At 36.7% G+C, this 27337-nt stretch overlaps 1 protein-coding gene and 1 pseudogene across 1 annotated transcript in view; both read right to left on the bottom strand.

The window, feature by feature from the left end:
- The window catches only part of LOC149846403 (sodium/hydrogen exchanger 1-like), a 36480-nt gene extending 12983 nt beyond the window's left edge, over positions 1-23497 (bottom strand). The window contains exons 1-10 of the mRNA XM_089996337.1: positions 23327-23497; positions 23124-23242; positions 21793-21890; positions 21475-21534; positions 21266-21312; positions 20984-21178; positions 20816-20862; positions 20600-20666; positions 20347-20447; positions 20129-20230 (exon numbers count right to left, since the gene is read on the bottom strand). Of these exons, the coding sequence (XP_089852463.1) occupies positions 20129-20230; positions 20347-20447; positions 20600-20666; positions 20816-20862; positions 20984-21178; positions 21266-21312; positions 21475-21534; positions 21793-21890; positions 23124-23242; positions 23327-23497 (1007 nt within the window). The remainder of the gene's footprint in view (positions 1-20128; positions 20231-20346; positions 20448-20599; positions 20667-20815; positions 20863-20983; positions 21179-21265; positions 21313-21474; positions 21535-21792; positions 21891-23123; positions 23243-23326) is intronic.
- Positions 1333-1451, bottom strand: LOC149846404 (5S ribosomal RNA; annotated as a pseudogene).
- Positions 23498-27337: the final 3840 nt, after the last annotated feature.

Genomic DNA, 27337 nt, shown 5'->3' with positions numbered 1-27337 from the left:
TTACATTTAATAGCTAATTTGACATCCTCGTTCCACCACGATGAATCCTTACCTAGCGGTGCACCGCCTTTAGACTCACCCAATACCTCCTTAGCCACCTTTCTCATGCCACCCGCTATCTTATTCCACATTGATTCTGAATCCTCCTCGAGACACCAATCAACTTCATTAACTACCTGCTCTACAAACATTCTTTGTTTAGCTTCTTTCAGTGCCTACCACTTAATTCTAGGATCTATTCTATGTCTATCCTTTTTGCGACATTGTTTAATTCTAAGATCTAAAATTAAGACTCTATATCGTGTAGCTACACTTTCTCCCGATATAACCTTACAATCGATGCAACAACCCCTATCTCTCTTTCTAAGTAGGAAAAAATCTATCTGACTCATATTAACACCACTTTTAAATGTTATTAGGTGAGACTCCCTCTTCCTAAACCAAGTGTTTGCTAAGATCATATCATAGGACAAACCAAAATCTAAATCCTTTCTCCACTTTCGTTTCTTTCTCCTATACCATAGCCTCCATGGATACTCTCAAAACCATCCCTACTAATGCCTACATGCCCATTAAGGTCACCGCCGATGAAAAGCCTTTCTCCATAAGATATCCCTTGTACTACTCAATCTAAATCTTCCTAAAATTGACGCTTAATGGAATCATCTAAACGTACTTGAGGTGCATAAACACTAATAATATTAATAATATTCGTACCTAATACTAATTTAATAAGTAAAATCCTATCACCCTTCCTACGGACCTCAACTACATTATCTATAAACTCACGACTCATAACAATCCCTACTCCATTCCTATTCCTATTTATTCCTGTATACCAAATCTTATATCCCCAAGGTTCTATCACTTTTGCTTTCTCACCTACCCATTTGGTCTCTTGTAGACATAAAATATCAATCTTTCTCCTACACATAACATCTACTAACTCTACCAACTTACCAGTTAAAGATCCTATGTTCCAAGTGGCTAACCTAATTTTATGGTCTTGGACTAACTTCTTTACCCCCACCCGTCCAACAAAGTGAGGGAACCCTTGCCTATTTGACACCACACTCGGGCGCCGGTGTGACGCGTCGCTTCCGGGCGACGACCTAGCAACCCTTGCCCATTTATCACTGCCTCCGGGCCTATAGAGTACAGCGCGTCGCTCAGTAGGGAATGCCCCAACGAAATTCTCATATTGGTTCATATTCATAGGGTATGACTAAGTTTTTATGTTGGTTGTCACAGGCCTACCGCAACCCTCCTCCTTTATCCGGGCTTGGGACCGGCAGTGTATAACTAAACAGTTATACACAGGCGGAGTTAAAGAGAGTGCAACACGAGGACTTCTCAGGAGGTCACCCATCCCAGTACTACTATCGCCCAAGCACGCTTAACTTCGGAGTTCTGAGGGGATCTGGTGCTTTAGTGCTGGTATGATCGCACATTTTTATAACAAGAATATAAAATATGAATACTAATAAACAATCAATGATAGAAAAATAGAAAAAAAATACCAAAACAAAAGTACAACACAGTTTAATTATACATATCAATCAATGAATATACACCAAGGTATCAACACGATCTTCATTGAGCTTATTTCTTTTAACATTGTGAATATAAATATAGGTGCTCCACACTCTTTTTGCAGAAGATGTGGTAATAGGTTAAGATAAAACCTTAATGTCTAATGCTCTCAACTCTGGTGTATCACCACCATAAAAACACCACCAATTACGCACCGACATTGTAGGATTCAATGCATCTATTCTTGCTGCATTTCAGCTAAATCTTTCACTTCTTAATGCAAAAGCCACAAGTTGTGACCTATAAAGTGTAGAGAGATCTTCATTTCTAGTAGATATGACTTCAAGCGCGAGCATTGCACCGTCTAAGATATCATTATCCTTTTCTGCAAAAAAAATTATGTTTAATAACTATAACAAGAGAATGCAAATGAAATAATAAAATAATTAAATCATTAAACTTTAAACTTTATTAAATAGATAGAATAAAATTTTTACGAGGAGAAACTCGTTTGACCCCTCCTGCTGCTGGGATCTTGAGATACTCTGACTCGTAATATTTTGGAGTAATCATGTGGGCTAGACATGGAGAGACACATTCATTCTATCTCGTCTAATTGAAACAATCTTATGAATCTTTTCATACGAATCTGGTTGTCCTTTTAGATTGTCTTTGATTTCCCCCAACATGTTGTCCATGCCTTCATACACTTCACCAATTGTAGGGCCTTCCTGATCACAAAATTTAATCATCTTATATATGGGTTTTGTAATCAATAATGTTAAACGTACATAATCCCAATATTCTTCATCAAGAACAGTTGTTTTTGTTATAATAGCCCTTTTTTCATAGTTTCATCCATGCATGATTGCTTTCACTCGCTCTATCTATCTGAAATTACTGTGAGCCTCAAGCTCTCCCTCACACCAAGCAAGTGTTTCAAAGTAGTACAATGTGAAGCAAACCTTGTTTTTGCAATCTTTATTAGCTCTAATTTTCCATTGCTTATAAAGATTACTAGTGCTTTTGAATGATTTGTGATATACTTCATAATTTCTTTACTCTGCAAATATGTTTCTCTCAATCAATGAAACTCATGTGTCAAATCCTTAAAGATCAAATTAAGTGTGTGCACAACACAAGGTGACCAAAAAATATACTTATACGTTTGTTTTAATTCTTCACCTGCTAACTTGCAATTTATTGCATTGTCTATAATCACTTGCACTATGTTAAGGCCGCACAAGTTTAAATCCCGTCTTCAAAAACTCGGTAATGTTTGCAGCTGACTGTTGCACATTAGAAAAATCGTTTGCATATAAGAACATCGAGCCAAAACAGTTTGATGCAAGTATATTTATCAAGTGTTTGTTCTTGATATTTGTCCAACCGTCTGAGACAATGGAAACTCCAAACTCCTCAAACTTTTTTCGAAATTCATTTAACTCCCTGTGAACACACTCCTTCTCACTATCAAGCAACGTTGTTCGCGCTTTTTCATATGACGGGGGTTTATATTTAGACACTTTACTAAATGCAGATATCATCTCTTCCCAATATGGTGATCGAAGCACATTGAAAGGTATGTCATTTGCACACAAAAATCTGATAATTTTATGATCAATGTCTACCTTTTTAAAGGTATCACGAATATCAACTGTGTTTTGGCTTCCACTAGATGATGCAGGCATACTAATAGGCTTCTTCGGTTTATCAATTCTTGATCTCCTCAACTCAAATGCACTTGATGAAACCCCCACTCGTCGAACTTACCTCTTAATTTTTCTTGCCAATTCTGCATTTTTTGCAACTAAAGGACAAAAGGCAATCCCAACACTTTGTCCCTTTAGAGATCCCATGAGATATGCAAAAACTTGAGTACATGACCCATGATAAATATTTTTTCAGTGTCTGCACATAAAAACATGGGTTCGACATTGCTTTTCTTACCCACTCTTCTTTTGTTTCAATACATGACGCCATTGGACAATTGTTTTATGCATGCTAGGTGGTTCATTATTTTGGACATCTTCGGAATAGTAGTCATCCAAGTCATATTCTTCTTCATCTTCCTCGTCAAAACAATTTTCTTTTTTGTCCTCAAATTATGGACAATCAGAAGACACATTGCCCTTTCTTGCATTGTCATTCCCAACACCACTGGACGATTTATGCTTCAAGTCAAAATTGTACAAAGAATCATCATCGTCATCATAATTATCATGATTATAGCTTCTAATGGTCATTAATGAAGCAAAGAACAGACAAATATACTTGCATCATAAAAGTATAAGAATCAACCTAAAACACTTTAAAATTTTAAATAAGCATCATTCATAGAGATGAAAGATCTATCTATAATATACTATGATGAAGCAGACAAAATTAAAAAAAGAAAAAGAAAAAAAGAAAGGAAGTTCTTTCAAAAGATTGGATTTATAAAAAATTGTTAAACAAAGACAACATCATAATGAAGAAAGACAAAATTCAGATTGACACTGAATGGGAATTGGGTGAGGTAAATGTAATCTGAGAGAGAAATATGCATTTCAGATTCCCAAGTCTCAACAGATTAAGACCATTAAAACATATATGGTTCTCTTTATACTGAGACAAGTTCACAAGGACAAATGGATGACGATAAAAAAGAATGTAGATAACAAAAGAGCTCAATTATGCAGCACATCAAGTACCAGTTCTTACTACCCATGGACAAGTTACCTTGAGCCTAATACTTGTAGTAATTAAATTGAAGTCATTTTTTATTCTAAACACATAAAGTGAAAACTCAAATGGCTCAACAAATACATTTTTGCCAATTTAGAAATCTAGACACACTAAAAAACTAAGTAGTGGTCATCATTTTTCACTTAACTCCATGTAATATGGAAAGAATTCAACTTCTGAAATTTCAAGAGTCAAAAGAATTATGCAAAGGATAGGAATCAGCCTAACAACAACAACTACGCCTTCATCCCAAAACAATTGGGGTCAGCGATATGAACCAAAAAAAGAAATTCATTTTGGGTCTTCCACATGAATCCTTTTCCTCCAATCATTTCTATCCAATGCCATGTCCTCGGTGAGGTTCAAAGCATTCATATCCTTTCCTATCATCTCCATCCAAGTCTTCCTAGGCCTACCCCGACCTCTTTTAACTAATATATTTTCCCATTTCTCCAACCTTCTAACTGGAGCATCATTAGGCCTTCGCCGAATATGTCCAAACCACCGTTAACGATTCTCTCGCATCTTATTTTCAATGGGTGCAACACCTACCTTCTTACGTATCTCCTTGTTCTGAATCTTATCTTTTATTGTATTTCCACACATCCATCTAAGCATCCGCATCTCAACTACACTCATTTTTTGAATATGATGTCTCTTGGCAGCCCAACATTCTGTACCATATAGTAAAGCGAGCCTAATAGTTGTCCTATAAAACTTTCCCTTCAACTGCAATGGCATTTTACGATCGCACAGCACTCCAGTTGCACTTTTCCATTTCATCCACCCAACCTTTATCCTATGATTTACATCTCCATCAATTTCTCCATACTTTTGAATGATGGATCCCAAATATTTGAAATAATCATTCATCGGTATTTCTTGCTCACCAAGCTTCACTACACTCTCATCACTACTTCGTTGCTTACTAAACCGACATTCCATATATTCAGTCTTACTCTTACTCAACTTAAAACCTCTAGCTTCCAATGTCTGTCTCCATAATTCTAACTTAGCATTAACCCCAGCTCTAGACTCATCAATCAAAACAATATCATCAGCAAACAACATACACCACGGTACATTTTCTTGAATTCATCTCGTAAACTCATCCATCACTGTCACAAACAGAAAAGGGCTTAAAACAGATCCTTGATGTAACCCAACCGTTATCGGAAAATTGGTTGTCACCCCTCCACAAGTGCGGACATTGGTTACTACTCCTTCATACATATCTTTAATTATACTAATGTACTTGAGAGAAACACCTTTCTTCATCATTGTCCACCAGAGAACGTCCCTAGGTATTCTATCGTATGCCTTCTCTAAATCAATAAAAACCATATGCAAATCTTTGTTCCTCTCTCTATATCTTTCAATAAGTTGTCTAAGAAGATGTATAGCTTCCATAGTTGATCTTCCAGGCATAAAACCAAATTGATTCTCCGATATCATGACAACCTTCTGAAAAGAAGAAGTCATTTGTATATGTCTGACCCGATCCATTTATATAATGGATCGGGTCCAGACCCAATAAGTGTAGAATGTACATTAACTCTTTTTTAAAGGGTATTTTCGTACCCTAGTTTATACACTAATTGTATTAATAGAATGAGGGGGCAGTCACGATGGACTGACCCCCTTTTCTCTTGATATCTCTTTCTCTTTCTCCCTCTCTCTCTCTCTCCTCTCTCTGCCGATGACAGGACCATACAGGGAATAACGAGCGTTCTTTCTCACATGGTATCAGAGCTATCATCTGGGAACGTAAGGCATCAGGTGCGTGAATCTGTGTGGTTGGCCTAAACGAGGCTGGTTGATCTCGGTCTGGATCTGCGTGGGCTGCATCGTTTCCTGTCCATCAACGTAAATCTGGGAACGTAAGGCATCAGCGTGAATCTGGAACGTAAGGCACAAGTTCCCTCTTTACTATTTCTGAAAAACTCGACTGAGGCATCAACGTGAATCAGGGAACGTAAGGCACAGGTGAGTGGATCTGTGTGGATCTAAAAGAGGTTGGTTGATGTCGGTTTCACGATAACAGGTTTCCTCTTTCCTATTTCTGAAACTCGATACCCTTTTCCTTTTCCTTTGAGATTCTACCATCGTGATTCTGTTTTTCATTTCAGATTACTGTGTTTTCCTTTTCTGTTAATCTGATTTTCTTTTGTTAATCCCTGCTGTTTTCTGTTTTCGTTGGCTCGAAAAGAAGTGTCTGCTAATCATTGTTGCTCTCTCTGTCGACATCTGTCAGCCGAGTATTCTCCTTTTCTGTTAATCTGATTTTCCTTTGTTAATCCCTGCTGTTTTCTGTTTTCGTTGGCCCTGAAAAGAAGTGTCTGCTAATCACTGTTGCTCTCTCTGTTGACATCTGTCAGCCGAGTATTCTCACTGGTCGAGTGCTCAAAGCAGTTTTTTGTTTTGTTTTTTTTTATATATACCTAAGTGTCAGTTCAATCAAATGGATTTTACTCATGGGAATTCATGCCTGTCCTCAAGTTTCCTCGGCCAACTAGTCTCTGAAAAACTGAATAACTGTAACTTCTTAACCTGAAAAAGACAGATCATCCCGTTTATAAAGAGTCAGGACCTCTCTGGTCATCTGGATGGATCGATTCCACCACCTCCAGAATTCCTTTCACAAGAAAAAGCCGATGATAAAGGAGAACAATCTGTTGTTCTTCACAAGAATCCAGAATATGTTGCTTGGATGAAGAGGGATCAATCGTTAGTGGCGTATATTACCTCAACTCTTTCACAGGAGGTCCTTATTGCTCTTCCTGATGATTGTTCGGCAAAGGAACTGTGGGATATGTTAGTTCAAACATATTCACAAATCTCTGAGGCAAGAATTATGTTTCTTAAGCGAGAATTTCAGATGTTGAAGAAAGATTCCATGTCTATTATGGAATATCTGAATAAAATGAAAGGCATCACAGATCAGTTGGTTGTTGTTGGGTGTCTTGACAGTGAAAAAGATAAAGTACAACAAACCTTGAGTGGATTGGGGCCAGATTATCATGTTATGACGACAACCTTACTATGTTTACCAGAACTTCCAAAGTTTGAAGATCTTCGTGCAAAACTGTTGCAATATGAGATGAATCTGAAAGGTTCCTCTGAAGCCTTTCATGGGAATTCTGGAACACAAGATGTGCTGGCTATGGGAATGAGTTATGGTCGAGGTAGAGGAAGTTCTTTTCGAGGAAAAGGAGGACAAGGGAGAAATAACTATGGAGGTCGTGGCATACTTCCAACACCCAATGTCCAGGGACAAAGACCCATTCCCACCTGTTTCCTATGCAACAAGAAAGGGCACATTAAAGCGAACTGTTGGTTTAATCCTCAAAACAAAGGGAAAGCTCCACAAGCAGAGGCTAGAAAGGATGGAGAAGTAAAAGAGTTGTTGTTGGCAGCCTTGGCAGGATTGAATATGAAACAAAATGACAAAGGAACTTGGTATGTCGACTCCGGAGCAGCTACTCATGTTACAGGTGATGTAGGTAAACTCTTGACTCTTACACCTTATGTTGGAAAGAATAGCATTGTCACAGGAGATGGATCACATCATGCCATCTCACATACTGGAAATGCCATTATACACATGTCAAAGTCCTCTCTTAAACTTCCAAGTGTCATCCATGCTCCTAATATTCAAAAGAACATTGTTTCTGTCTCAAAGCTTGTTGATGATGCAAATGCTTCAGTTGAATTTACTCCTTCTTCTGTTTATGTCAAGGATCTTCGCACGAGGAGGACATTCGCTGAAGGAAAACGATGGGGCAACATGTACATCTTCCAAGAAGATCCTTCCTTCATTCATCCCAACTATTCATCCTTGAAGCCTCACCAAGTCTTTGATTCTGATTTTTTATTTAATGTTTCTGAAAGTAATAAGCCAAGACTTTGGCATAGTCGTCTTGGCCATTGTGGTCGCCATTTTATTGAAAAACTTGTCATGAATAATCTTATTCCTAAGTCCAGTCTGAGTTCAGAAGTCGTTGATACAAAATGTTCTAGTTGTCATCTATGTAAGAGTCATGTCTTACCTTTTGCTTCCATTAATAAAAGAGCTTCAAGGCCATTTGAGGTCATTTGTTCAGATGTTTGGGGTCCTGCTCCAATTACTTCTTTTTCTGACAGTAAATACTATCTTATTTTCGTTGATAGTTACTCACGTTATACTTGGATATTCTTTATGAAGCACAAATCAGAAGTTTTTTTATTGTTCCAGAAATTCCACTCTTTCGTTCAAAATCATTTCTCTACCAACATTCTTAATTTCCAGTGTGATGGAGGAGGTGAATTCTCCTCGAGTGATTTTGTTAATTTCCTTCAACATAATGGGATAAAGAGAAGAGTGTCTTGCCCTCATACACCTCAACAAAATGGGATTGCTGAGAGGAAGCATCGACATATTGTTGAGACTGCAATGAGCATGATGCACGGGAGCAATCTCCCTACATCATTATGGACTGAGGCCTTCCACTCCACAGTTCATGTGATAAATCGCTTGCCCATGAATATCTTAGAAAATAAGTCACCATACTTCTCTCTTTTTGGCATACAACCTGATTATCATGAATTACGTGTGTTTGGGTCTGTTTGTTATGTGCACATTGATAGCTCACTCAGGCACAAGTTCCAAGATAAAGCTTTGAAATGCAGGTTTATAGGATATGCCGAAGATTACAAAGGGTACAGGTGTTATGATCCCCTGAGTAAGCGTGTCAAAATATCAAGGAATGTTATTTTCGATGAAATGAACTTTGCTGATCAGGATAATAATTCAACTATGGTGGATACTGATAACTCAAGCTCCAGCATTGAGTTATACTACCCATGGTTAAATTCAGAACTCTTCTCCAATGGTACAGTAGAATGTCTAGAAAATTGCAGTCAGAATGAGCCACATGAGGATTCAGCCAATGAGACCCAAACGGAGGAAACTGTCACATATGACTTGGAGCCAACAAGGTATAAGGGTATTGTATACACTCGGCGAGAGAAAGAACCCTCATCCATTCCTTGTATGAACACGGATCCTTCTGGATCATCTGTTTCGCAGCAAATGGATATCAGAAGATCTTCACGGATTCGACATCCGCTTGACAGGTGGGTAAGTTATAAAAAATTTCATTGGACTTTCAGCTATTCTTGACATCCATATGTAAAGAGGATGAGCCTCTTATGTTCTATCAAGCTGCGAGCTCTAGAAGATGGGTAGAAGCAATGAATGAAGAAATGGAGGCCTTACATGAATGTGGCACATGGGAGATTGTGCCTAGACCACTGAACAGAAATGTCGTTGGGTCAAAATGGGTGTACAAAATAAAATATAAACCAGATGGGAGCATCGAAAGGTACAAAGCTCGACTTGTAGCCAAGGGATTCACACAAGAGGAAGGCCAAGACTTTGATGAAACTTTTAGTCCTGTAGTTAAAATGGGGATCATTCGTATTGTGTTGAGTCTAGCCATTAAACATGGATGGACATTGAGCCAGCTGGATGTAAAAAATGTCTTTCTACACGGGGATTTAAAAGAATAGGTCTACATGGAACAACCCACTGGATATGCAGAACGAGACGCCAAAAAATATGTATGCAAATTAAAGAGAGCACTCTATGGTTTGAAACAAGCTTCTCGTTCCTGGTTCGACAGTTTTTCTCTAGAAATACAACGGTATGGCTTCTCTCGGTCTCTTTTGGATCACTCATTATTTATTCACAATGAACAAGGAGTCACTACTCTTCTGTTGATATATGTTGATGACATCATCATCACAGGGAACTGTAAAAGTCACATTGAGCAGGTGAAGAAGTTATTAAATCAGAGATTTAAGATGAAAGATTTGGGAGAGCTGCGATATTTTCTTGGGGTAGAAGTTGATAACAGAAATGATACCCTTATCCTTACTCAACACAAATATACGTTGGACATTCTCGGCAGAGCAGGCATGACAGATTGTAAGCCGTTAACCACTCCAAGTGTCATTCATCAGAAATTGAGGTCACAGGAAGGGGATATATATGAAGATCCCACTAAGTATCGCAGCTTAGTTGGCATGTTGCAATACCTGACCTTTACTAGACCTGACATAGTATATTCGGTTAATCAAGTATCCCAGTTTATGCATGAACCTCGTATGTCACATATGGAGGCAGTCAAACGTATACTTCGTTACCTGAAGGGTACAGTTGGTGATGGGTTGGTATACAAGAAAAGAGAATTAGATCCAGGCGGGGGCCATGAGATCGTCACTTATGCTGATGCTGATTGGGCAGGTGATCCAGACGAACGACGATCAGTATCCGGTTATTGCAGCTTCATTGGGCCAAACTTGGTATCCTGGAGCAGTAGAAAACAAAAGGTTGTTGCTAGATCAAGCACCGAGGCTGAATACAGATCGATGGCCACTGCCACGGCCGAGGGCACATGGATTAGACATCTCCTGACAGAAATGGGAGAACCGATTGCTCGGTCACTGTTGTTGTGTGACAATCAAAGTGCCATCAGCATGTCATTCAATCCCATCCACCATAGTCGAGCAAAGCACATTGAAATAGATCAACATTTTATTAGGAAAAAGGTTGAAGACAAGGAGATTGAGCCTATGTATGTGCCAACTGAAGAACAGGTTGCTGACATCCTCACTAAAGGCTTGACAAAGGATAGATTTTGGTTTCTGAAGAACAAGTTGTTCATGGTCCAACACCATGCACAACTTGAGGGAGGGTGAAAAGAAAAAGTCATTTGTATATGTCTGATCCGATCCATTTATATAATGGATCGGGTCCAGACCCAATAAGTGTAGAATGTACATTAACTCTTTTTTAAAGGGTATTTTTGTTAGAAAATGACATATATATGTATATACTTGAATATATATATATATATTTATATATATATATACATACTTTTCGTAATACAAGAGTATGTATATGTATATATATATATATATGTATATAACTATATATTTAAAGTATATACTTATATTCTTGTAATACTTTTTTATTTATTTATTTTTGTAATTTTATTTCTTTCTTATTTTTTGTCTTTTTGTCAAACAGTCATAATTGACTAGAGTTGTTGGACTGTCAAAACAGCCAACAGCCTTTTTGTCAGGTTCTGTCAAACAGTCAAAATGTTGACTGTTTGAATAGAGTTGTTGGGCTACTCCCAACGGCTCTAATTAGAGCTGTTGGGAGTAGCCCAACAGCTATTTTAATAGCTCCTCTCATGTAACCTCTCTATAAATAAGGGCATGCTGCCCATTGTAATTAATATACAAAGGTAGAGGGTTTTACCTCTTACATATTCAGATTCAAGTGCATTTATGCACTATTCTTATGTTTGTGCTGTGGAGCATTTTGTATGCTATTTTGGTTTACCATATTGGGTGAATATATGTTTTGTCAAGTTGTTTGTAGACTTGATTGTGTGAAAGACTCTTTACATGGTATCAGAGCTTGGTGTATGATCAACCGTGCATTGGTGAGCTGCCTCGTAAAGCGTGCCTTCTTTCTTTCGTGATTGGTGGTTCCTTTTTTTCTTTGGATTCATCATGGGTGAATTTTTTCCGCACAATACAAGCAACTCCAACTTCATTCTGCCATTCAAACTTGAAGGAAGCAACTATAACATTTGGGCGGGACACTTGGAGACATTCATCAAGGGTCAAGGTTTGTGGGGATTTGTAAGAGGTACTATTCTTGAACCCACTCCCAAAATTACATTAGGTGAAAATGACGTTGAGACTAGTCTTGAAGAAAAAAACAAAGCCATGGAAGAATACTACAAAAAATTAGATGAATGGGAAATGAAAAATGCCAAAATTCTTTCATGGATGCTTAGTGGAGTTGAGACAAAAATTGCCTCAAACCTTTGGTGTTACAAAAAGGCAAATGAAGCATGGGAATATCTTAGAGGTATGTTTACCGAAAAAGATATGGCTCACAAGTATTATCTCCAAGAAAAAGTTAGAAACATTAAACAAGGAGATAAGAATATAAGAGATTATTTTATGGAGTTATCTTCCATTTGGACCCAACTTGCTCAATTTGAACCCAAATGGGAAGGAAAGTGTATAGAAATGCGGAGAGTTCAAGTTGAAGAAGAGAGACTTTTCGCTTTTCTCTATAGTTTGAGACCCGAGTTTGAACAAAGAAGGGTCTCCTTGCTATCATCTTCATCACCTCCTCCTATTCATGAGATTCTCACTAAACTTAGTGGAGAAGAGACTAGGCTAAACATGAGTAAAAATGTTAGTGTGCTTGCTACTTCTAGCAATGGTCAAGAAGAGTATTGCGCACTTGCCGCATCAAAACCAGGACACTATATCAAGCCATATAAACCTCCTCATTTTAATAAGAATCGAGGAGAATCAAAAATCATTTGCCATAATTGTAATGAGCCCGATCATATTAGGCCTCAATGTCCTAGATACAAATATAGGCCTCAAGAAAAGCGTGTTGCGGCTGCACCATCAAAATAAGATGAAGATACTTTGAATCTCAAAGACCTCACCAAATCATTATCTCAACTGACGGAGGCATTACAACCATTGCTTAAAGGATCTACCTCAGGAGCGGCCATTGCAACCTCTTCTACTCCTGGTATGTGCTCTTGGCTTCTTGATTCAGGAGCTTCTTTTCATATGACCCCACATAGATCTATATTATCCGAATGTCAACCTAATTCAAATGCATCATTTGTTTCCATTGCCGATGGTACTGCGTTGAAAATAGAGGGTGCTGGAATTTTTAAAAATGATTTGTCAAAACATAATAACTTTTATATTCCGAAAATAAGACTTATACCAAAACTTCATCTTAATCTACTTTCTGTTTCTCAAATCTTGGATCATGGATGTGATGTCATTTTCTCATCAAGTAAATGTTGGGTGCAGGATCGCCAGTCCAGGAAATTGATTGGGGAAGGTTCTAGGCAAGGAGATCTCTATTATATGGATTTCCTTTGTATTCCAAAGAAATCATTTTGCAACACTGCCCAAACAAAAGACATACGGACTTGGCATCATAGACTTGGGCATCCAAATATAAGAAAATTAAATTTTGTACCTATTACCAAGAATCTTTGTAAAGATAATTTTGAATGCAAAGAATGTTTACTTGGTAAAATGACAGTCTTGCCTTATGGTCAAAGAACTTTTTACTCCTCAATGCCTTTTGAATTAGTTCATTCGGATGTATGGGGTCCTGCTCCTGTAGCCTCTAAAGGCGGATTCTCCTACTATGTTGTGTTTATTGATGACTTCACTAGATATTGTTGGATTTACTTTCTTAAGTATAAATCAGATGTATTTGCAACCTTCAAAACATTCCATAACATGATTAAAAATCAATTTGAAAGTAAACTCAAAATTCTCAGAACTGACTCTGGAGGAGAATACTTGTCAAATGAGTTTAAACAATTTTTAGAAAATGAAAGAATTTTACATCAAAGATCATGTCCTAGAACCCCACAACAAAATGGAGTTTCAGAAAGGAAACACAGACATATTATGGAAACTACAAGAACTCTTCTTATTGCTAAAAATGTTCCAAAAAATCTTTGGGCTGAAGTTGCATTAACCTCAGTATATCTTATAAATAGAATGCCTTCCAAAACTTTATCTAATGAAATTCCTTTTGAAAAATTATTCAAATATCAACCTGACTATCAAAGACTGAGAATCTTTGGTTGCAAATGTTATGTTTTGAATGATAAAGGAGATAAACTATCTTCTAAAGCTATTTCCTGTGCGTTCATTGGTTATTCAGAAACACAAAAAGGATTTAAATGTTATGATACCAAAAATGATAAACTTCTCATTTCAAGGAATGTTAATTTTGTTGAAAATGAAAGTGGATTTGAAGAAAACATGTCGAAAGACATAAACTCTGATTATTCTTTCTTGTTCAAACTATTGTCTAATGATGAAAATATTTATGTAGAACCTCTTATTGAAAATAGAACAATAGTTGAACCAATAGTATACACTAGAAGAAATCGAAATGCATTCAATGAAGGTGTAAATCAAAGTAATCATGAAGCATTAGAAATTCCTTCAGAACAAACCACTATTCGTAGATCAGAACGAACCTCAAGAATCCCAAATAAATTTGTGTCTTATGATTCATTCTCTCCTAAACATAGAGCATGTCTTATAGCTATCCACTCATATTTTGAACCCTCATGTTACAATGAAGCAAAAAATTTACCTGAATGGATAAAAGCTATGCACATAGAATTAGAAGCTCTTAAATATGCTAACACTTGGGAAATTCTGGATTTACCTATAGGAAAAAAGACAATAGGTTGTAGATGGGTTTTTAAAGTAAAAACCAAAAGTGATGGATCCTTGGAAAGGCATAAAGCCAGATTAGTTGCCAAAGGATATTCTCAAGAATACGGAGTAGATTACGAAGAAACTTTTGCTCCTGTTGCCAGGATGACCATTGTTCGAATGCTTGTAGCTATTTCAGCTATTAAAAATTGGAATATATTTCAAATGGATGTTAAAAATGCATTTTTAAATGGGAATCTCAATGAGGAAGTATATATGGATATTCCACCTGGATTAATAATTCCTTCAGGTAAAGTGCTTAAATTAAAAAAGGCATTATATGGCCTCAAACAAGCACCTAAAGCTTGGTTTGATACTTTTAACAATGTTATTACAAGGTATGGTTTTAAACCATGCTATACTGATACAGCTTTGTTTATCAAAAACTCTTCTGTTGGTATTATAATTTTACTTTTATATGTTGATGATATGTTAATTACAGGTAGTGACAAGGAGGGAATCAAGAAAGTAAAACAATTTTTGAAAAATTCTTTTGAAATGACAGATCTTGGGTTTCTAACATACTTTCTTGGTATAGAAGTTTCATACTCTAACCGAGGATACATATTGTCACAAACAAAGTTTGCTTCAGATATTATTGATAGGTCAGGACTTTCAGATGATAAAGTTGTTGATACTCCAGAGATTGTTGGAATGAAAATGCGAGCCGATGATGGAGTTCCTTTGGACAATCCAACTCCCTTCAGACAGCTAGTGGGATCTCTTATGTATTTAAGTATTACAAGACCAGACATAGCCCATGCTGTACATATAGCCAGTCAATTTCAACATGCTCCAACATCAGCTCATATGAGTGCAGTCATGAGAATTATTAAATACATTAGAGGCACTATAAATAAGGGAGTCTTTCTGTCCTCTTCTTCCTCCTTAGATCTTATTGCATATTCTGATGCTAATTGGGGAGGAGATCCAAATAACAGGCGCTCAACAACTGGTTTTTGTATATTTCTAGGTGAATCTTTGATTTCATGGAGGTGCAAGAAACAACAAAAGGTATCATTATCATCTACAGAAGCTGAATATAGAGCAATGGCAACTACTACTATGGAAGTCGTGTGGCTCAAACAACTGATTTCAGATATGGGGATTCACCTTCAGAATCCTACAAGATTGTGCTGTGACAATAAGAGTTCGATATACATTGCTCGAAATCATACATTTCATGAAAGAACTAAGCATATAGAGATGGATTGCCATTTTGTTCGTGAAGAATATTTGAAGAAGACTATTGATCTTCCCTATGTGACATCAGAATATCAACTTGCTGACTTCTTCACCAAGGCACTATGCTCACCAAGATTCAACTTTTTACTTGACAAACTTTCGGTGATTTCACCATAAGTTTGAGGGAGACTGTTAGAAAATGACATATATATGTATATACTTGAATATATATATATATATATATATATATATATATATATATTATATATATATATATACATACTTTTCGTAATACAAGAGTATGTATATGTATATATATATATGTATATAACTATATATTTAAAGTATATACTTATATTCTTGTAATACTTTTTTATTTATTTATTTTTGTAATTTTATTTCTTTCTTATTTTTTGTCTTTTTGTCAAACAGTCATAATTGACTAGAGCTGTTGGACTGTCAAAACAGCCAACAGCCTTTTTGTCAGGTTCTGTCAAACAGTCAAAATGTTGACTGTTTGAATAGAGCTGTTGGGCTACTCCCAACGGCTCTAATTAGAGCTGTTGGGAGTAGCTCAACAGCTATCCCAACAGCTATTTTAATAGCTCCTCTCATGTAACCTCTCTATAAATAAGGGCATGCTGCCCATTGTAATTAATATACAAAGGTAGAGGGTTTTACCTCTTACATATTTAGATTCAAGTGCATTTATGCACTATTCTTATGTTTGTGCTGTGGAGCATTTTGTATGCTATTTTGGTTTACCATATTGGGTGAATGTATGTTTTGTCAAGTTGTTTGTAGACTTGATTGTGTGAAAGACTCTTTACAATTTTCGTACCCTAGTTTATACACTAATTGTATTAATAGAATGAGAGGGCAGTCACGATGGACTGACCCCCTTTTCTCTTGATATCTCTTTCTCTTTCTCCCTCTCTCTCTCTCTCTCCTCTCTCTGCCGATGACAGGACCATACAGGGAATAACGAGCGTTCTTTCTCACACCTTCCTCAACCTAGACTCAATCACCCTCTCCCAAAGTTTCATAGTATGACTCATGAGTTTTATACCACGATAGTTTGTGCAATCTTGTATATCACCCTTATTCTTATATAAAGGCACCAAAGTACTCTTCCTTCACTCATTAGGCATCTTATTTGTTCGCCAAATCAAGTTAAAAAGATTTGTCAACCATTCTAAACCTTTCTCTCTCAAGCATTTCCAAGCCTCGATAGGTATACCATCTAGGCCAACTGCCCTTCTTGATTTCATTTTCTTCAAAGCCTCTGCAATTTCTTTCTTTTGAATCTTGCACATGAAGTCACGATTTATCTCATGAAAAGGAATGGACAAGTCTTCAAGATCTTGAGCATGACTATCATTAAATAGCTTATCAAAATAATCTTTCCATCTCTCCTTAATCTCCTCATCTTTGACTAAAACCCTTTGCGTTTCATCTTTGATACATCTAACCATACCCAAATCCCTCGATTTCCTATCTCTCATCTTTGCAAGCCTATAAATATCCTTCTCGCCTTCTTTGGTATCCAACTTATCATAAACCTCCTTATATACCTTAGCCCTCGCGTTTCGAACTACTTTTTTAGCTTCCTTCTTTGCTATCATATACTTCTCCAAATTCTCATTATCACGACTCTTACTTAGATTTTTATAACACTGTCTTTTAACTTTAATAGCTAATTTGACATCCTCGTTCCACCACGATGTATCCTTACATAGCGGTGCACCGCCTTTAGACTCACCCAATACCTCCTTAGCCACCTTTCTCATGCCACCCGCTATCTTATTCCACATTGATTCTGAATCCTCCTCGAGACACCAATCAACTTCATTAACTACCTGCTCTACAAACATTCTTTGTTTAGCTTCTTTCAGTGCCTACCACTTAATTCTAGGATCTATTCTATGTCTATCCTTTTTGCGACATTGTTTAATTCTAAGATCTAAAATTAAGACTCTATATTGTGTAGCTACACTTTCTCCCGATATAACCTTACAATCGATGCAACAACCCCTATCTCTCTTTCTAAGTAGGAAAAAATCTATCTGACTCGTATTAACCCCACTTTTAAATGTTACTAGGTGAGACTCCCTCTTCCTAAACCAAGTGTTTGTTAAGATCATATCATAGGACAAACCAAAATCTAAAATCCTTTCTCCACTTTCGTTTCTTTCTCCTATACCATAGCCTCCATGGATACTCTCAAATTCATCCATATTAATGCCTACATGCCCATTAAGGTCACCGCCGATGAAAAGCCTTTCTCCATAAGATATCCCTTGTACTACTCAATCTAAATCTTCCCAAAATTGACGCTTAATGGAATCATCTAAACCTACTTGATGTGCATATTCAATGCTTCTTGAGCATTTTTGTCATAAATAAATGTTTACTTATTTTTATTGTGCTCCTCCACTTATACCCTTTTATGGGTTTTGTTTGAAGTATTTTTAATAAACACTCTTTTGAAGACATTCGTATGCTTTTTTTAAGACCACCATGTCATTTGAGATAATATTTATGCATATTTGATTATCTCTTCTTAATGAATCATATGTCTTTTAAGTAATCAAATCTTCTTATGATCAACGTTATGGTTTCTTGAAAAATAAATTGATTATGAGTTATTTCCATCTTTGAAGGATGTTTCTCTTGTCTTCCTTAATATTTAATGATTCAAAAAGTTGTTACTATTTTGTTTAAACTTTAAACCATTTTATTCTTGCTTTACAATATATTGTTTTTGCAACTCTTGGGCTAGAATATTGTTCTTTATGTTCTTGAAGTCTTCTTTTGGTTTGTTCTATCTTTTCAGGATCTTTAAGAAGTGGCACCGTCGATACATCATGGAGATAACCAATGAAGGTGCTTGGGGATGATCACCAATAAAGGCTTTTTTTAAACTTACATTTGCAAGAATTTTCTGAGATGTCATAAAGATGAAGATTTTCCTTGAAGACTTGGACTTCTTCCCAGGATTTTTTTTGTATTTTTCAAACTTTCGGGATAACCTTCCCCGTCAAATTTGAGAGGGGTGTTAAAAATATATACACATGTATATATATATACATACATATATATATACATGTCTATATATATAAATTATGTAATTCATTTGTAATACCCGATAGGGGTAAAATAGTCTTTTCACCATTTCTCGCATATTCATTATTTTGAATATGTTTTTCTTTCTTTTGTATTTTTTTTTTATTTTTTATTTTTCTTTTCCTCCCTTTTGATTAAAGCATTGGGGTCCCAACATAGAGTCGTTGGGGGCTCCCAACGATTCCATGTGGGAGCCCCCAATGGTCTCTCATGTGTCCCTTTTGTGTATAAATATGGGGTTATCCCCCTTGTATTTCCTATGCCTTTCAAGGCTCTCTTCAATAAAGATTCCATTATTTTTATGTTTGTGTAGCCTTTTTAGGCTTGTATATTGTCCCTTTATGGACCTCTTGTTTGTACGCCATAGTTGTTGTCCATTATTGGACTTTGTGAATGCTTGTGCATTCTTGGGTTACACTTCCGCCTATTTCCTTTCAAACACTCCTAAGGGTATTTCAGGAAGTCAAACAATTGGAGAATTAAAGGGGCTCTTCAGGTCAACATAAGCAATTTATTTAGAGGAATTAAATGATGGGAGAACAAAGCACAAAGTACATGTAAGATAAAAAGTGTGCAATGCAAGAAAAAAACAAAAAAAAAAACTCCAAGATGCAAAAGTGAAGAGATTGTATCACTACTGACATTACTTGTAATAATAGTAATACACCATGGACAATCTTAGTGATGTTATAGTGTTTACAGGCATTTTCTTGGTGTGCTAAAGCTGTAAATCTTTGTTCATAAGGAAAACCAAGGAAGTAGTTATTGATGCCATAAAAATTATTCATTGAATTTGAGAATGCTTTAGTGCAAACCATTTATAAGGACATAATATGGAAACGCAAGAACACAGGAAAAAGGTCGTAAAAAAAATGGGAGTGGATGCAAGATTAGAATTTAGACTTCAACTCTTTTGTACCATCATAACAATAATCACAAGCTCATCTCTAGCTAAATACTCATATGGTAATTCTTTTTTTTTTTGGATAACCTCTCATATGGTTATTCTTCAGAAGCAAAGGTTGCATGAAAAGTCAATTGAAACAGAAATTCTGGAAACAACACAATGAGTGGAATTCTTCCTCTCCGGAGACTCAGGGATACAAGTACAAAATCATTATGTCATGGACAACCATGATATTTTTTGAAGTAATTAGAGAAAATGATTTTTCAGTCTAATGTTATGATTGTTGGACACAAACTGTACCTGCTTTTCACAAGCCTCCACTTCTCGATGTCCAATGCATCCATACCAACATAAAGAAAGATAAATGTCTCAGCAATGAATGACATTGTAGCGAAGGCATGCCTGAAATGGACATAAGTAACAAGAGAGGAGACTGTAAATACTTTTAACCACAAGACAGTGATAAGAAAGAACATAATACAACATACATCCAAAATGTTTAATATTACTCAACCTACTTGGTGGTAACTCGTGAAGACTCTGTCACATTATGCCAGGTATAGTGTGACATCAAAATTCCACAAAAGAAAACTGTGAGAATGGCGCTTAGATTAAAAAACTGCAACAGAAAAAAAAGTTAAAATTGCAAATAAAGTTTCACTACAAAAGTTTCTTCTTTCAAAGCATAAAATTCACAAAGAAATGAGGAATCATATAAATAACAAGAAATGGAAGATTTAGCAGCTAGATAAAGAATTAACAGAGCCATACTTCTGCTAGTATATATGAAAGATAGGCCATTAATATCATTAATGCAACTTCACGATCTGTAGAATGCCTGAAAACAAATGGAACTTCTCGCATCAGATTTTACACAAAGAAAGACAAAAAAATCAAAGTTGTCCTTATTTAAGGATGACAGTAATGATAAAGACAAAAACTGCTTATAAAATTCAAGTTATAGGTTATAAAGACTTGTCTATTCACCTTCCAAAGTATAACTTTTTTATTACATACGCACTTAGAAGTCCAGCCTGCAAAATGTAAAAATGAAAGTTGCAAGAAATTACTGAAAGGAGACATCCTATGATAATTTTTTTCACATGAAGAAGAAAGGGTAACTGTAGTCATGCTAAACGGCATTGTGAAACTTACAACTACTCCAAGGAAAGTGCTCATCACAAATAAATAAAGGAAGTTAAGAACCAACTGCCCAGCAACAGCAGAGTTGATGTGATTAAGGTCAAAGTTTTGGATAGCGTTAAAGAGCACCACTGAAGTGGCATCATTCACTACGCCTTCACCAAAAACCAGGCTATAAAGTAGAGGTGTCTCATCCTGGTTAAGAATCTACAACAAAACAAATTTTATTTCAGATAGTATCATCAAGTATAATTACACAAAAGTATGACAGACCCTCTTTTACAGCAAATGGACCTGCAAAGTGCAAACAGAATCGGTTGCAGAAAAGATTGCTCCAATCGCTGCAAATTAAAAAAAAAATAGCATACAATGTAATTAGAAAAATTCTATAAAACTATCAATCACATCTCCACATGCATGACCACATGAGAGAGAGAGAGAGAGTGTGTGTGTGTGTGTGTGTGTGTGTGTGTGTGTGTGTGTGAGAGAGAGAGAGAGAGTACCAAGATAGTCTCCAATATCCAAGAGAGCTATATCATACCTCTTGAACAATAGTAGTGCTCCTGGAATAGGAATAAAAAGGCTAAGAAAAAAAAAAGGGCACCTACAACCTTGGCTTCAAAAACTGTCCTGAAAATTATTCTAAAAAAATAGAGAATGCAATTTCTCAAAAGACATGCAGTTCAGCAGATCAATCCAAGAACTAGTCAATATGATAGTTCTAGATAAAGTTTGATAATAGGTGAATATTCTGAATTAGCTTATATCAACACACATACATTTTCAAAATAAGAGCTTCAGTCAATTTCAATAAGCCTTACCAAAAGAGATAATGCCAAAAGATATCAATGTGCCAACTGCACCAAAGAGCACGATAGTCATGAAGTTACGAAAAAATTGCTTCTTTTTAACCTGAAACCTGAAATAAAAAAAGTTCTGAATCAGAATAAATGATAACGGGACATAATAGAAACATCCAATTATCTTTAGAAAAAAGTAACACAAGTTTGCTATTCTCAAATGCATAAAAAGGACATTATCTGTATAACTAGCATTAATTATCACTACATGCCAAATTTTGATTCACAATTTGAATTGACCAAGTGACCAGACGATGAAGATATATGATAGATATTTTTTTATGTAAATAGACCTACTAAAATTGTGCTACAAACAATTGTGGTAAAAATATTTCTTATTAAAGAAAACGCTGATAATAAGAAACTTTATTCTGCTCCATTTGTGGTGCATTGAAGGATATCTAAATCTATAAACAATAGTTCTAAGAGTAATGCTTCATTTTATTGGTAATTGACATAATGCTAATTAATCATCACAAATTTGTGGGTCCTCAAGAAATTAAAGAATAATGATGTCCATCACTATGAAGAGTATATTGTCCCTGCTTCAGCAAGTAGCCTAAATTGAAAAGGCCTTTTCTCCATGAAATGGGATCCAGGGAGCGGTTTAGTGCCTGTATATGTTACACAGTTAATCACATGAGTGGACCCCATGCAATGCTGTCATGTGATTGGCTAGTGTCACATAGCCGGGCACTTAAGCTCTCCTTGGATCCCAACTCCTTTCTCCATCCATGATAATCATAATTTTGGCAGATCAACATTATCTGCCCAGTGATTCAAATTCAGAGAAGACAATCTGAACACCCAACCTAGTTTTAAAGCATTATGAAAAAAGAAAATAGACAATTAATTGCCCGACTCCAAAGTCGAGTTCAAGAACAAGTCACTACGAGGTTTTCCTGCCACCTGCAAAGCTATTCTTTTTGCCAAGAGTCACCTCAATCTAGAGAGAGGATCACCTCAGAGGCACCTCTGATGGTAACACCGTCGGAGGCGCCTTGGAAGCTCATAGTGAACCTATCATTTTAAACCATTCGAATCCATCCGAAATTCGAACGACATCGGAAAAAAAAAGAGTGGGACCCGTCCAAGTGATGGGCATCCCATTCGTACAGGATTTGGACGCAGTTCATCTTGAGATCACCGGCATCCAGAGGTGCTCTGACGGAATACCGCTAGAACACACTCTAACCTGATCCCCCCCCCCCACCCCCCCCCCACACACACACACAGCATCAGTTCAGCTTAAAAGGAAAATCAATCAAGAAACTTGGAAGGTAAGAGCATACCCTGCATTGAATATGATAGGCGGAAGAAGATAAATGAAGAAAAGATCCTCACTAAAGACCAAAAGATGCGAGCTTCTTCCTCCGGTGGTCACTAGAATAATGACTCCAGTGCACAACCCCTATCAAAAGCCACAAGAATCCCATCAGTGCCGCGTTCTTTGATGAAGATATATTCAAATGACCAATATGCGGTTGGTACTCACAATGATAAGAGCCGTAATCGATTCGTTCATCCATCTAGTCTCTTCCAGCAGGTGCCCAATGACAATGCAGGCACACAGGAGCGTAACGAATATGTTGATTGAAACCACAGAGGCATGATCGGACGTACTTAAAACGCCCAATTTCGTGAGAATCGAGTGAATGGAGCCCATGCTAACCATTGTCGGATTCGTTTCGAGAGCCATAGCACCAAAATTCGGTGAAAGGGAAAGCAAAAGACGCTTGGGAAAGCCAAATCACCGGAAAACTGAACACCTGGAAGATCGTGTGAATGATCAACAACGCTTCAATGATTAAACCAAAGTCTCCAAACACAATCCGCCTCAGAGTCTTCGCACTAAGTTATCATCCACAGCAACCAAATAAGAATCGGTTTTTATCAAAAGGAAAACAACTCCCAAGATGCAGCCTGTCAAGCCAGCAGAACAAAACAACCCATCTCAGAACACACGCCCATGAATTCATTGAAAATTTGAAAGTACCTACGTCACATGGGTGCACCAGGTGCGGTATGGACTGGGTCGGGCCCGGACCCGATCCAGCATACCTTTTTTTTTTTGCTGCCTCCGATCTTCCCACCACTCACTGTCAGCGGCAGAGGAAGGAAGAGGAGGAGAAAGAGTAAAGAAGAAGAAAGAAAGAAAGAAAAGGACGAGGGAGACCCGATGGGGAAAGAGAGAGAGAGAGAGAGAGGGAGGGGAAGAGGAAAAAGGAAGGAGAGAAAGAGGGAAAGAAAGAAAGAAAAGGATGAAGAGGAGAGAGAGAGATTGGGGAGGGAGACGCACCTGCCTCTTCTTCTTCTTGGCCTTCGTCTTCCTCTCAGAGAGAGAGAGAGAGAGAGTTTGGAAGCTAAATCCTTTCCACCTCCTTCCTCTCTTTAATACCCACTAGTAGCGTCGAAGACACGGGCACCAATGACCTTGATAGCCACCTGAAACAAGCGCTTCAAGGCAGAGGTGTCGTAAATTCTATGTACATCATTTGGTGAAAGAGTTTTTGTACAGTAGACATAGAATGCAGATAGCTAAAGCTTGTTTTTGTACAGTAGACATAGAATACAGATAGCTAAAGCTTGTAACATGGGTGGTTTTTTGGCCAGACACCTAGCTAAACTGGCGAGGTCGAGGATGACCAAAATTCGGAAAAATCATTCCCTATAGTTGTCCAAATTTATAAATTTTAAGCTAGCCTAACTCTAGCTTGGTGTTAAAAAAAAATTACACGAAAGTCTTAGAATCCCTTTTTTTTTATATTAACACTGATAAACCACCTCTACGAACAGAGACCTGATTGCACTGGCTTTATCTATCTGCCGTACTTGTTATGACAGCGTAAAACTGTGTGAGCTTACTCCTTGACTTTAAGGAGTAGCTTATGTAAGAGGTGTCGCTAATAAAATTTGAACCCATACCACTTACCTGGAGGCTTAGGTCCCATCCCATTAGGCCAAGCCCTTTTAGGGTCAGGAGTCCGTGTCGCCCAAGGCCTGACGGAGGGCAAATAGGTGCTTAATGCACAAATATTTGTGCAATCATATCACACCTGATCTTTTCACTTTGGGCCAGTCTTGAAATCCCTTGGGATATAAAAAAAAGTTTAAAAAATATATATTAATGGAAAACAAAAAAAGGTAAAACTTGTCAGATATTCACAAAAAGCTGCCCAATATTTTAACCATTCGATGGCCTCTTTTATATGAATACATTCGTACCACATACATAAAATGTAAAATGCCAATTTGTCTTTTACAGAAAAACATTCATTTAGTGTTTAATTTTCTATTAAACAAATTGACAATTAATGCTTTGAGTCACTGAGCAATAAACAATTAAATGGTCTTCGGATCATGTGTTTCTTATTGATTACAAATTTATTAAAAAGACTTTAAGAACAACAAAACAAACCTTTTATAAATGACAACAAAATATTAGGGTCTTCTCGTGCAGCTTATTCAGGGGGCCATGGATCCATGATGATACATGGGGTCCACCATATTATGCAGCCATGGAGCCATTAGCCTCATTGCTGATTTGTGTGTTATCAACTTAACCTGAGAGGGTGTTGCGTGTGCACCCCCAGAAGTGCATGTTTTGGGGTTCCCACTGAGCACCGCGTGGCGCTCAGTGGGGTGTACGGCTCCCCCTACACCATCGTACATCAGCCTACAAGATGTACGGTGGTGTACGGCTCCCCCTACACCCCACTGAACGCCACACGGTGCTCAGTGGGGACCCAGGAACACACACGGTAGCTGCAGTGCTTGTTTCTGGGGGGAACATATAACCTGCTCGCACTTAACCTACTATAAGAGCGCTTTTGGACAACGCGGATTGTGGAAATGCTTTTTGGAAAGAAGCATTGGATGTGACATGTCTACCGTGTCTTTGGAACGCCGTTTTCACCATTCCACCTCAGAAAAGAACAGGATGGAGGAATGTTGAAGTTAAAAAAAAAAACTAGAGAGAAACCCTCTCTCTCCTGTGCAGCGGTCGGGCAAGGCCACCGGCAGAGAGGACACTGGCAACCGGTGGATGGGCGAGGTCTTCTTTCTTCCCCTTCTTCTTCGGTCTTCATTCTTCTTCTTTATTCTTCTTTTTTTGTTCTTCATTTTTCTTCTTCTTCGTTGTTGTTGTTGTTCTTATTTTTCTTAGGAATTCTATTAAGTTTTTTTTATTAATTATGGTTTTTATTTGATTTTCATTAATTAAGGTTTTTTTATTTTTTTATTAGGGCTTTTTGTAGTTAATTTTATTAAGGTTTTTTTAAGATTAGGGCTTTGAATCAAATTTCTTAAATTAGAGCTTTTTGTAATTAATTTGATTAGGGTTTTTTATTTAATTTTATATGATTAGGGTTTTGAATTAATTTTCTTAAATTAGGGCTTTTATAGTTAATTTGATTAGGGCTTTTTATTTAATTTTTTATGATTAAAGTTTTGAATCAATTTTTTTTAATTAAGGCTTTTTATAGTTAATTTGATAAGAGATTTTCTTATATTTGATTATGGTTATTTTTTCTTCGATTAGTACTTAAATTAGGGTTTTTTTATTTAATTTTATGGTTTATTTTTCTTATAGTTTAGGGCTTTTTGGTATATTTATGATTTATTTTCTTATATTTTATGATTTTACGATTTAATAGGGTTTGCTAATTTGATTTTTATAGTTAATTTGATTTCAGGATTTGATGTTTTTATGATAAACTTTCGTAATATGACATTGATTAAATTATTTATAAATAAAAAAATATCAATTCTTATTTTTTCTCAAATTTTAAACATTTTTAGTTTTTAGATCCAGTATGAAATCCATATCTGAGGCTAAAATCCATAATGAACATGTTAAAATACTTACCATTCAAAACAAAGTTATCTGACCCATTATATGTGTGTTCATGTTGTCTGCACACAACTTAAAAACATTTGAAACAAGGACAACTTGTACAATTGAAACAAAAGTTAGCCTTAGTACAGTTGTTATAGAGTTCTGCTTATTATGTTTGTTTGTTCTATCCAATATTGGACAAGGCATCAAACAAGCCCTAATGTCACCATGGGACCCTGTTCGGGTCAAACCTTAAATGGTTCAGGATCTCAAATCCTACTTAATGTGTCCGCCACAGGTCATTGCGATTCGCAGCTACCTAAAAAGTCAATGAACTTTTTCAATCAGTATAGCCAATTGTATCATCCAGTGTAGATTTAGATCAGGATCTGGATTCAATAGATCCAGATCTGATTGTAACAGGCAGTCAAAAAAGATGATCCAAAGTGTCCTTTGCAAAAAGCACTCACGAGAGGCACATGAAAGACCGTTAGAAACCAAGTCCCTGTACAAAGCTTCCTTTCTTGACCCTTTTTTTTGGGTCGTTATTCGAAAAAACGATAGCTGGGTGGACGTGTCCTCATTAAGGGCCTGTTTGCTTGTCACAGAAAATGAGTGCTTTCCGCAAAAATGCATTCATGTGCATGCATTTTCACCGGCCCACAATTC

This window comes from Nuphar pumila, chromosome 2 (assembly GCF_984573655.1).
Source record: "Nuphar pumila chromosome 2, dmNupPumi1.hap1.1, whole genome shotgun sequence".
Taxonomy (NCBI): Eukaryota; Viridiplantae; Streptophyta; class Magnoliopsida; order Nymphaeales; family Nymphaeaceae; genus Nuphar; species Nuphar pumila.
The sequence above is the reverse complement of the archived record's forward strand: the minus strand, read 5'-3'. Positions and strand labels throughout refer to the sequence as shown.